Genomic DNA, 12,395 nt, shown 5'->3' on the forward strand with positions numbered 1-12,395 from the left:
AAAACGCACGCACACACATACAAACACACACATACACACACACACACAAATTTGCCACTTGAGGGGAGGCAACCGAAATTACTGGGATGCAAAATTACGAACAGTGGCTCCTCTTGACGTTTGGTTAGACCATAGACCATTTGGTCTATGGTTAGACTGACTCGTTTGAGAAGGAAAGAAAGAATCAAGCAACGAAGAACAGAAACTGCCCTTTGTCAAACTAGCAAGAGTTACTACCTTTGTTTTTTGGAGCAGACGACTTTTGGGGAAGTTTTTTTTACGAGAAGCATGCTTCATATTATACTATATCAAGCTTCCGTGAAAAGAAAGTTCCTGGGTGGCATTTTAAAATGGGTAAAATTCAAATTTACTGTCCAAAACTAATCTATCAACACACAATACGCAATATATTTAAACTTGTTCCTCGAAGATGAAGCAAGGTTTGCGTTATGAATTAAATTCCTAGGAAAAGTTTATGTAAACTTGGCCAAAAAATTATTGCAACAAATTTCAAACCCAAATTAAAGCATTAATCCCCGTGTCATTTCATTAAAACTGTATATGCCGGTTAAGACCGTTCACTCCAGGATCACCTTTTGGATTAAATATTTCTTTTACAGGGATCACGTGACCGCCGCTCAAGTACGGGTACCCTCAAAATCGACCAGACAAAAACGGAAGAGCCGAATGAAAAATTGACAAGAAATCACAATAGGCAAAACTTTGCAACTTTGACATACGAGAAGAAAGTCAAACCAATTATCTACCATGAATAGATTGTTTTGTTTTGCTACCTTGCGTATTTCGCGAGCTATGCTATTCCTACTGATGCAGGTGTCGATCGCAAGAGCGGTCAAAAACGGGACTTTTTACGTCATTTTTTAGGGGTATCATGACAAAAAAGTCTGCACTTTAGCAATGATTTGGTGGATTGCTTTGAAACTTTCCGAATATTTTACCAACATACTAGAGATACTTCGAGCAAAATTATGGATTGTTACAGGTGTTTGTTAAAATGTTATGCAATTTTTCGAAAGAAGTTTTTAATCTCGTCATAGGATTGTTCCCTTGGGTCCAAAAAATTCATGACTTTGCATGTCTTTACAAAAATGATTGATACACGCACTGCTAAAGTTTTATGTGCGTGTAAGCACTGACGCAAATTTGCTTGGCCTGTAAACACGCTACATATTTAAGCGATGATTCTGGTGCCACAGCGATGCCCAGCCAAGTGTGACCGTAGCATGTTTTAAGAGGCACCCAGCGATAACAGCTATAAGCGTGAAACAGCGTGAACGTTCCATTTTTTTCTCATGTGTTTGCATGACTAGCAAATTAACGCCATCGGCTACACGCAAATGAAACTTAGACAGAATCTGTATTAATCATTTATCTGTGGATATAAAAAGTCATGAATTTTTTGAAGACAAGTTTTGAAGACAAGTTTAACAACATTTTCCGAAACATTGCGTCACATCTGGATAAACAACCGTAACGATCCAAACTTTTGCACGAAGTATTTCTAGTATGTTGGTAAAATATTCCGAAAGTTTCAAAGAAATCCACCAAGTCATTGCTAAAAATGTAGTGCTTTTTGACATGATACCCATAAAATTTGACGTAAAACGTTCCGTTTTTGACCGCTCTTGCGATCGACACCTGCATCAGTAGGAATAGCATAACACGCGAAATACGCAAGGTAGCAAAACAAAACAATCTGTTCAGGGTAGATAATTGGTTTGACTTTCTTCTCGTATGTCAAAGTTGCAAAGATTTGCCTATTGTGATTTTTTGTCAATTTTTCATTCGGCTCTTCCGTTTTTGTCTGGTCGATTTTGAGGGTACCCTTACTTGAGCGGCGGTCACGTGATCCCTGTAAAAGAAATATTTAATCCAAAAGGTGATCCTGAAGGTTAAGTGAACGGTCTTAACTGGCATATACAGTATTAATTAAATGACACAGGAATTAATGCTTTAATTTGGGTTTGAAATTTGTTGCAATAATTTTTTGGCCAACTTTATGTGCCCGCGCGTCGGTCCTTGCATGGGTGTGTCAGGTATGTGCTTGCGTGTGCGTGTGTGTGTGTGTGTGAATGCGTTGATTTTGAGATGGTGAGCCGAACTGTTTTTTAAAGAAGGTTGTGGCCTTTAAAAGTGGATATTTGTTGTCTTTCATATTCATATCTTCACACATACACACGTATATGGTATACATTAAAACACAAACAAAAGGTTCTCAGATGTTTTGCTTCACTGCCTGTTTTTATTCATCAAAACGCATCCGATCATGCAAGGTCACGTGATATATAAACCAACTGGAATTTATGTATTGCATGTAACATGTCAATTTTGACCGCATTTTTTAATTAAATTGATTTTGTTTTGTTTAACGAAAATGTTACTTGAAATTGCAATAACAGACACAAAAGACACATTGCATTCTAAATGTTGTTCCCCTGAATCTAAACAAATGATGTTATGTTTGCATTGATATATATAGCTCTAAACAAACGAAAATTCGTTTTGACGCAAATTAGGTCCCAAGGACTTAGTTTTGATCATTAGGCCAACAGATTGACTTTTTTTGTTTTTGTATATTTAATTTGGGAGAACTTTGTGTGTGGGTGTGTACTCATTTCTCTCATTTACACGTCCTATCTCTTTGTCGATGCTTGTTGATTATTTTCCTACACAACTCCTCTCGGCTTTTAAATAAATCCAGCGTCTTGTTCACCTCAAGTTTTATGTTATCTTGTCTCCCTGATTTTGTTTTGTATCAGCTATTCAAAGGCAGAGACCTCAGTCACTGAGGTGGCCTGCCCTAGAGGTTCGTCGCCACTGAAAATTGGTCGAGAATTATTTAGCGTCTTGAACCGATTACACCGCTCTTTACGCGTACGGTTCTCATTTACATGACCAATTGGAGTACGAACATTTTACGTGCTTTTTCTAAGTAATTTGGAAAGCTAACAACATAAATCAGAATTCAATTGCTTCAGATGGCTAGCTTTCTTGGACTTTGGGAGACACGTAGGCTCAGTTTTGTGGAAAAATGCTTACCACTGACAAGAAAGGAGTAATTATCTTCACCCTCTTGTTGCTGTATGCTGTAACATTACTGGCTTTGCACCAATGCAATCTTTTAGCTTGAAGATTCGGTTTTAAACTGACTGATGAAAAATAAGTACCCTTTTTTTTTTTATTGTTTTCACTTTACATGCGTACTACAGCGGAGTTGAACTGTTCAGTGGATGCATTTCGGTTCAGTGAAGCTGACCCTAACAACTCTTACCACCGAACTACAGACGGTTCGAAGTCTTCAGCAGCAGACAATCTCACGCAGACGCACTCATACAAGCTTAAACACATACACGCAAACTCGGTCGGTAGTTCTTGTTGTTTTTAGGTGCTGAGTTTCAGTGTCTCATGTCAGGGTCAGTATGACCGAAAGCGAGGCATCACATGACATAATCACGTCCGACGGAGGGCTGTGATTGGTCAGTCGTACTGACGGTTGACGAGAAGGCGACGAACGAGGGAGAGCAACTCCTGCCTCGTCGTTTCTGTTTCGCTTTCACTGTCTTTACACAATGAGTTGTAGGAACAGGCATCTGCAACATGGAAAAAGAGAGACGACCTTTAATAAAGCATATGAAGTTGGCACCAAGAACTTGTCAAAGGAAAAATACTTGCAAGCGCGGGTTGTGTGTGTGTGTGTGTGTGTGTGTGTGTGTGTGTGTGTGTGTGTGTGTGTGTGTGAATTACTTCAGTTCAGCGATGAAACACAATACACACACACGCACACACACACACGAACACGCGAACACACACACACACACACACACACACACACACACACATGAGCACGTACTCACTCACGTACGCACACGCACGTACATACACAAAAACACGAGCGCGCGCACGCACACACACAAGTATATAGGCTTCTACAAACGGTGCAGGGGTGAAGAATACACTAACTCAGGAATGGGGATACGCCGCCTGAAGTCTGAATGCAAACGATGGCCTTTTTTCAGCCACGTATTTATTAACACGAATTTTTGAATTTACCTAACAATTGGTTAATCAGAAGATGTTCATAAACTAGATATTTCAATTACAATGGATTGATGCGAATCTAGTTTGCTTCTCTTTTTCTCTTTAAACCTCATAATATTGGTCTTTAAGGCACATTTACATGGAATAAGACCGTCCCTCCACTTGATCAAATGCCAAAATTAAGCCAACACCCTGACTGCTTGCTGATGTGAGTTGGATTTTTTACAGAAAAATAAATTCTTATTCATAAAAAAAATCCCATTGTGCACATACAACACACAGGCTGTTCATTTTTGGTACGTGACCAAGTGGAAGGATGGTCTTATCCAATGTAAAATGCCAGCCGAACTGTTTACACAAACTGTAACCATCGATCGGTCGCGGTAACATGGTCTCTCGCGCTACTAACGTTTTTGCTGTTTTTCTTTACAGGGCGAGTCGATCCCCGAATTTGGAAACCTTTTTTGAAATGTCATAAAGGTCAGACCATTTGACCTAAAAATGTGCCACTTTGTGGACTGTTCATGCACAAGCTGAAGTTAATGTACATCAAATATGAAATAATCTGGCCAGATGTAGAAGTTATTTACATTTTCATGGGTTGCATTTTGGGGGGCAACCTTGTGCAAAACTGGCGTAATCTGATCGAGTGTGCAGCCCGTACACTCACCTTCATCACAACAGATGCCGTCCGCTACGCAGTTGCCCATATTGTTTACCCCGCACTGGTGCCCGCTGACGGAGCATGGCGTAGTACTCTCGTTTTCCTTTTGGCACACTTCCGCTTCCGGCGTTCCCATCAGGCATCCGATGTCAGGTCCGCAGCAAATGGACGGTCCTACGCACTGGCCAACACCTCGTGGTCCACATGACATGCACTGAAAAAGAAAAGAGATACATTATTTTCGTAAAAAGCTTATTGAATATTTGGCTGTTTAGCATACAAAAGAAAAAAGATTGTATGTTTTCACAAACCCCACTCACTTTCGTTGACCCTTTTCTACAATCAGCCCCTCTTCCCCCGTCACTATCACCCACAATCAGCCCCTCTTCCCCCGTCACTATCACCCACAATCAGCCCCTCTTCCCCCGTCACTATCACCCACAATCAGCCCCTCTTCCCCCGTCACTATCACCCACAATCAGCCCCTCTTCCCCCGTCACTATCACCCACAATCAGCCCCTCTTCCCCCGTCACTATCACCCACAATCAGCCCCTCTTCCCCCGTCACTATCACCCACAATCAGCCCCTCTTCCCCCGTCACTATCACCCACAATCAGCCCCTCTTCCCCCGTCACTATCACCCACAATCAGCCCCTCTTCCCCCGTCACTATCACCCACAATCAGCCCCTCTTCCCCCGTCACTATCACCCACAATCAGCCCCTCTTCCCCCGTCACTATCACCCACAATCAGCCCCTCTTCCCCCGTCACTATCACCCACAATCAGCCCCTCTTCCCCCGTCACTATCACCCACAATCAGCCCCTCTTCCCCCGTCACTATCACCCACAATCAGCCCCTCTTCCCCCGTCACTATCACCCACAATCAGCCCCTCTTCCCCCGTCACTATCACCCACAATCAGCCCCTCTTCCCCCGTCACTATCACCCACAATCAGCCCCTCTTCCCCCGTCACTATCACCCACAATCAGCCCCTCTTCCCCCGTCACTATCACCCACAATCAGCCCCTCTTCCCCCGTCACTATCACCCACAATCAGCCCCTCTTCCCCCGTCACTATCACCCACAATCAGCCCCTCTTCCCCCGTCACTATCACCCACAATCAGCCCCTCTTCCCCCGTCACTATCACCCACAATCAGCCCCTCTTCCCCCGTCACTATCACCCACAATCAGCCCCTCTTCCCCCGTCACTATCACCCACAATCAGCCTCTCTTCCCCCGTCACTATCACCCACAATCAGCCCCTCTTCCCCCGTCACTATCACCCACAATCAGCCCCTCATTCTCCCATCCCCTTCACTATCACCCACAATCAGCCCCTCATTCTCCCATCCCCTTCACTATAACCCACAATCAGCCCCTCATTCTCCCATCCCCGTCACTATCACCCACAATCAGCCCCTCTTCCCCCGTCACTATCACCCACAATCAGCCCCTCTTCCCATGAAGACAAGGGACGCGTCTCTTTTCATTCAGCAAAATGAATTTCGAGCGAGTGCTTGAGATGGGTTTTAAAAGTGATCAATGTTAATTTGATGACATCCGACTTCGCGCTGTTGTAAACAAGCAGCGGCCTAAAGTCCAGATCCCGTCGCTGGGAGCCATTAATTGTCCCCCCTTGCAGAGCCGGTGTCGGTCATGCTGGGACACGAACGCTGCATGGCCCAGTCAAGGCGGAAAGATAGAGGAGCGACGGAAGCGGATGAATAGGGCGGGAGTGTCAGGGGTGCCATTTTCCAATCGCCAACTTTTGCAGAAGAAAAAGAAGAAACGGTGGGGATAAATATAGGCAATGAGAATGAGTCTGAAGGGATTGGTAGTTAATTGTAATAGCCAGCGCACTGGGTTTTACCGCAATTTGTGTAAATTCATCAGGTAAAATATCAATTCCTTTATCGTTTCGTCAACTTTTGGAGATGGCGATGAAGGAGGAGACCTGGGGGGGAAAAGAATTTAGTCTTGGTGTGAGTGTCAGCGTATCGCTTTTGTGTGCCTGTTAAAGCTGAAACTGAGTAGATCTTGTTCATTTTACGGACCTTACACACGTGATGTCGGTTCAAAACAGTTTTGGAATATTATACGAGAATGTATAATCATGAGTAGTGGACGGTACCGCTGTCGTTACAAAGTCTTTTCTAGCCAGGCCGCAAGAATTTTCAACACGAAAAGGCAGCAAAACAATGACCCGGGGATCGTGACAGCGTCAATGAGGACAGCTGATCGATTATTAGAAGTTGCCGTTCAGCTGTGTTGACGATTGTGTTTCTCTTCTGGAGAGAGAGAGAGAGAGAGAGAGAGAGAGAGAGAGAGAGAGAGAGAGAGAGAGAGAGAGAGAGAGAGAGAGACTGAATTTTATTTTACAAGGATAAAGATTTAACATTGTTTTTACAATATGTCCTTGCAACGACAAACACACAAAACAAAACAAAACTATCAATCAATACTAAAACAGAGACACGATGGAGGTTAAGAGAGAGAGAGAGAGAGAGAGAGAGAGAGAGAGAGAGAGAGAGAGAGAGAGAGAGAGAGAGAGAGAGAGAGAGAGATATGCTCGACACGGACGGTTCTTGTTTGCTTCTAAGGCTACCTTTGCAAGCTTGATATTGTGTCCAAACCCCAGCTGTTTTGCTTTTTCACTAACCGATAGTTTTTTCCCCTCATTTTTCTGTGTTTGTGTTTGTTTTGTTGTAAGGCGTGACAAGGTGAACAAAGCGTCTGTTACAATTTGAATATGTTCTTGTGCCACCCCAGACAGAATGTTTATAGAGATGCGTGAATGAGGTTACACATAATTCTTCAATGAACCCCCCAAAAATGTCTCGCACAAAAAGGTCTCTATCTTCTGATTTTCCAGTTCACCGCACACACACTCGCACGGACCCACTGGGGACGCACGCGCACACACATACGCGCACGGATACACGCGCACGCATTGGCCGGTCTTCGCCGGTGGATGTTAGTCATCACATTCAGACTCGGAATCGGAAAGATTCTCAAAACTTGAAGTCTTTCTTTGAAGGCATTGTCCACATTTTTGTGTGTGGTGATACATATTATTTTGTAAAAACATCTGACTCTGCCAGGCCGTTTATTGTGTAACCCGTGTCCATGTCGGTGGAGTTATGTCAGTATGCCATGTAACATTCCTGTCCATATCCGAGACAGTGAACAAGCTAAGGAATAAAAGAGAACAAAAGACAGGGTCGGTCGTATGACCCGGAAATAGGCTCCGCTCTGAAATAACTCTGTCGGGTTTGTATGGGTTATGAAAGAGTTGAGGCAAAAGTTGCCACGTGACATTATAGGCTAGTGACTAGCAAGGGGTGTGTCTGAAACACGTGGACAAGGAGCACGTGTGAAAGGTTTGCCTCAATAAACGCAAGTGTGGTCACTCTTTCACAACCTATACAAACGCGACAGAGTTATTTCCGGAGTTTGTCTCTTCAGGAATCGATAGGCGAATCTTCTGGAAATAACACAGCAAAGACAGTCACAGCAGCCTTATTCCCCCCCCCCTTCCAACACGACCCTACCGGTCAATGAACTGAAATGAACTGGACTGAACTGGAATACCGTCCTGAGTATTTTGTTCCCTTGTCTGATATCGCCAGCATCGTGACTTGAGTGATAACAACCATGACAAAGCGCGACAGGGAAAACCCGTGTGGTGAACGTGTTTGGTTTGTTATCACTGATTGTCACGGGAAGCAGGCAGACATCAACATGTATGCACGTGATATTTCTACAATCACACATTAGCGAGTTAATCTGACGTTTTGGCACCCCTGTCGAGAAGCAGATCAGTACCGTGTTTGCTCTCTCTCTCTCTCTCTCTCTCTCTCTCTCTCTCTCTCTCTCTCTCTCTCTCTCTCTCTCTCTCTCTCTCTCTCTCTCTCTCTCTCTCTCTCTCTCTCTCTCTCTCTCTTTCTGTTCCCTCCCCACCAGTCCTCACTCCCTTCCCGAAGCAAATGTGCACGTCCATGATACTGGGTAACAGTTATGGGACATGGGCACTTTGACAAAAAGTGTCAATAATCAAACTTAAACAGGCTTGTCCACATACAAAAGACCTGTTTTCAATCAGATATTTCAAAGACAAAAATGGAAGGTTCTCGAACATCTATTTCATCACAACACATTGACAATTGGTTGGGGTCGACTGCGTGAAGTCAGTTAGTGTGCTTTGCGTACATTACAGAAGGAAACGAAACCAAGTGAGATCGGAAAATCGTCTGCGTTTAGCGCCGATCATTGATATTTTTGAAAGATCTATTGCTCAATTCATTAAGTAAGATTTATTCATACTATTGCTGTGCATGTAGACACACCACAAGCTTGGGAACTCTTTCGTAAGATAAGGAACCAATACACAGATGCTATTCGAACGCGAAAGAAACAATATTTAGAGGAACTTGACCGGTCCGTATCTGATCCAAAGAAATTTGGTCAGAAGCAGTGGTGGAAGTTAGTGAACAGGTTTATGGCAAAGAAAGGCTCAGACCAAAACGAAATCCCGCCACTAACAGTTGATTGTAAAACCTATTTTGAAGACCAGGAAAAGGCTGAATTATTTAATATGTCTTTTGTTAAACAATCAGAAATAAACGACACAGACGATAATGTTCCCGATATAGATAATGCTGATTTTTTTGTCGACGATATGGTCGTGACTTCTGAAGAAGTGAAAAGTGTAATAGAAAGTCTTGATACATCTAAAGCTGTCGGGCCTGATAAAATTCATAATAAGATTCTTATTGCAAGTTTACCTATAATAGCAGAACCTCTATCTATTTTATTTACAAGATCATTAAATGAGGGCGTATTTCCAAGCATATGGAAAACAGCACACATAACACCGATATTTAAAAAGGGGGATAAAGGAGACTGTTCAAATTATCGTCCCATCTCACTCTTAAGCTGCGTAGGTAAAGTCCTTGAAAAATGTGTTCAGAAACATGTGTTTGATTATTTTGTATCGAATAACATAATCACACCTTCCCAGTCTGGTTTTATTCCCGGTGACTCCACTGTGTACCAGTTAACATGCCTATATAACGACTTTTGCAAGTCACTCGACGACAGCATTACTGTCCAGGCAATCTTTTTCGACATTTCCAAAGCATTTGACAGAGTCTGGCACAAAGGTCTTTTGAGAAAGTTATTTGCACTAGGGATTCGAGGTCAGATGTTTAATTGGTTGCAAAACTATTTAACTGATCGAAAACAAGCAGTGGTGCTTAAAGGAAGTATGTCTAGCTACTTACCTGTGCAAACAGGCGTTCCACAAGGCTCTATTCTAGGACCTCTCCTTTTTCTGGTTTACATTAACGACATAGTTGATAACGTTGAATCCATTATTAAATTATGTTTGCCGACGATACAAGTATGTATTTAAGCCTGGAAAATTCTCAGATGCGAACAGATATTTTTAACTCAGATCTTGAAAAAATCGACCAGTGGGCTAGTCAGTGGAAAGTTAAATTTAATCAAAGTAAAACAAAACTTCTGAATATAAGCAGGAAAAGGAATCCAGATTACATCCCTTTGAACTTCGGTGGCACAATTTTACAAGAAACTGAAAGTCATAAACATCTTGGTATTATTATTCAGAATAACGGTAAGTGGGAGTTACATATTAAATCTGTTATAGCAAAATGCCGTACGCTAGTAGCTTGCTTACGATCTTATAAATATAGACTAGGCAGAAAAGCTTTAGAAACAATGTATAAATCCTTCATATTGCCACATTTTGATTATGCTGATGTTCTCTGGGACAACTGCCCTAAGGAGTTAGCCACCGAGCTCGAAAGTATTCACTTAGATGCAATTCGAACCATTGTTGGAGCAGTCCGCGGTACAAGCCATCAAAAATTGTACGATGAGTCAGGCTTTATTTCATTACTAGAGAGGCGAAAACGTCATAAATTGATATTATTTCACAAGATCGTTCACCGCAAGGTGCCAAACTACTTATTAGCGATATTGCCACCATTGATATCAACTAATAACCCATATCACCGGCGCAGACCTCTAGACAGGAAAGTTCCATCGTTTAAAACTGAATTATATAGAAACTCATTTCTCCCATCTACTACACAACTCTGGAATTCTTTACCAGACTATATAAAACTTAGTGATTCCCTGAGTGAATTTAAGCACTTTTTGTCAAAAAACGATTTAAGTCCGCCGTGTTATTTTTATTCTGGAGATCGCATGTCACAAATAATTCACTGTAAGCTCAGGTTATATATAAGTGATCTTAATAACGATCTAGCGAGACGCCTCCCCCACCTTTTAAATGGAGACAGACAGTATTCTTTAGATTTGAACAGGAACATTTTTTCCACCGTACACTCGTTCATTGAACGTTCAGGCCGCTTTGGGTAAGTCAGAATAAATGCTCTACAAGCCGGACAACAACTTAAACTTCTGCACATCTCCTACCCATCCCTCTTCTTTTATTCATCTTCTTTCCCTCCTTCCTTCCTTTACTGTCTTTCTTTATAATCATTATGCAACGTTCATTACGTTATTAATAGATTTGGTTTATTGAGACAAATTTTTCACCCGTTACCGCCTTATGTTGTAATGTCATGCAGGAACACCACTATAAGCTTCTAGCTTGTTGCTGTTTCTGTGAACTTTGTATACATGTCATGATTGTAACCTTTGTTAAAATAAACTTATGTTTAAACCAAGTAAGTTATAATCCAGCATACACAATAATGTTGTTGCTGTAAAGTGTGCGCGTTTAGTACTTCAGACAATTCATTCGCCCTGAAGCGTTTATGGAAACGAAAGTAACTTACGACAAGGATTTTTTCAATTCCATCTAAATCTGAAATAACTAAGTGTTATATTATTTTCTGTGTTTTTATTGGAAAAATGTGTCCTAACCTAAAATCATGTGCCCCAACAAATGTTCTTCGGTGTTTCTAACAAAAACACCAGTGCATAGAAGTGAGAAGCTTTGTTCATGTCCCACTTTCAAGCGCCATTTTGAGGCCATGCTTCGATAAACAAAAGTATTTATAACAAAAATTCACAAATACAACTTATTTTGCAAACACGTTTTATTTCATCAGACAAAGTTGTCATACATCACATGAAACCATCAACTGGGTCCAAGGCTTTGTCGTCGTGGACAATATCCCGTCGTTTTTTTCCCCATACTCGGTCTTATTTTTAGAAAGCACAGTTTTCTTGAACATTGATATTATATTTTGACCGAGTTATAACGATTTTGTGTGGTTTTTAATAACGTTCGAAGTCTCCAACACATATGGCAAAGGTATAATGCACAGGTGTTGGGTTTGTTTTGTTAAGTCGTTGTTGTTGCTGAGATTAGTCCAATCATCTGGGCTGTCAGCAAAACAAAAAGGCAAATCACTTGTGAATCGCTTCAGTAAGCTGTAGATGGCAAGATGCACGTGCTTTAAACCTTGCTTGACGTGTCATGAACGGAACTGTCACTTCTCCGTGACAGTCTTCGCAGGGGCTGTAAGTGTATTTGGTGGCCAAATATTGTCAAAGGGTTTACTTGTAAATGAAACATTCCTTTGCGTGTAAAAAGCATCACCCTGTACATCACCATAGCCCAGGCTTTCAGCGGGAATAAGACTGAGAGCCTCCTTCTGCGTTGACACAAT

At 42.0% G+C, this 12,395-nt stretch overlaps 1 protein-coding gene across 1 annotated transcript in view; it reads right to left on the bottom strand.

The window, feature by feature from the left end:
* Positions 1-2,239: 2,239 nt before the first annotated feature.
* LOC138981728 (terepressin/terephysin-like) overlaps positions 2,240-12,395 on the bottom strand; it is a 63,939-nt gene continuing 53,783 nt past the window's right edge. Inside the window, exons 2-3 of the mRNA XM_070354792.1 lie at positions 4,730-4,937; positions 2,240-3,611 (exon numbers count right to left, since the gene is read on the bottom strand). Of these exons, the coding sequence (XP_070210893.1) occupies positions 3,499-3,611; positions 4,730-4,937 (321 nt within the window). The 3' untranslated portion in view covers positions 2,240-3,498. The remainder of the gene's footprint in view (positions 3,612-4,729; positions 4,938-12,395) is intronic.

The sequence above is a fragment of the Littorina saxatilis genome, linkage group LG12, assembly GCF_037325665.1.
Source record: "Littorina saxatilis isolate snail1 linkage group LG12, US_GU_Lsax_2.0, whole genome shotgun sequence".
Classification (NCBI taxonomy): Eukaryota; Metazoa; Mollusca; class Gastropoda; order Littorinimorpha; family Littorinidae; genus Littorina; species Littorina saxatilis.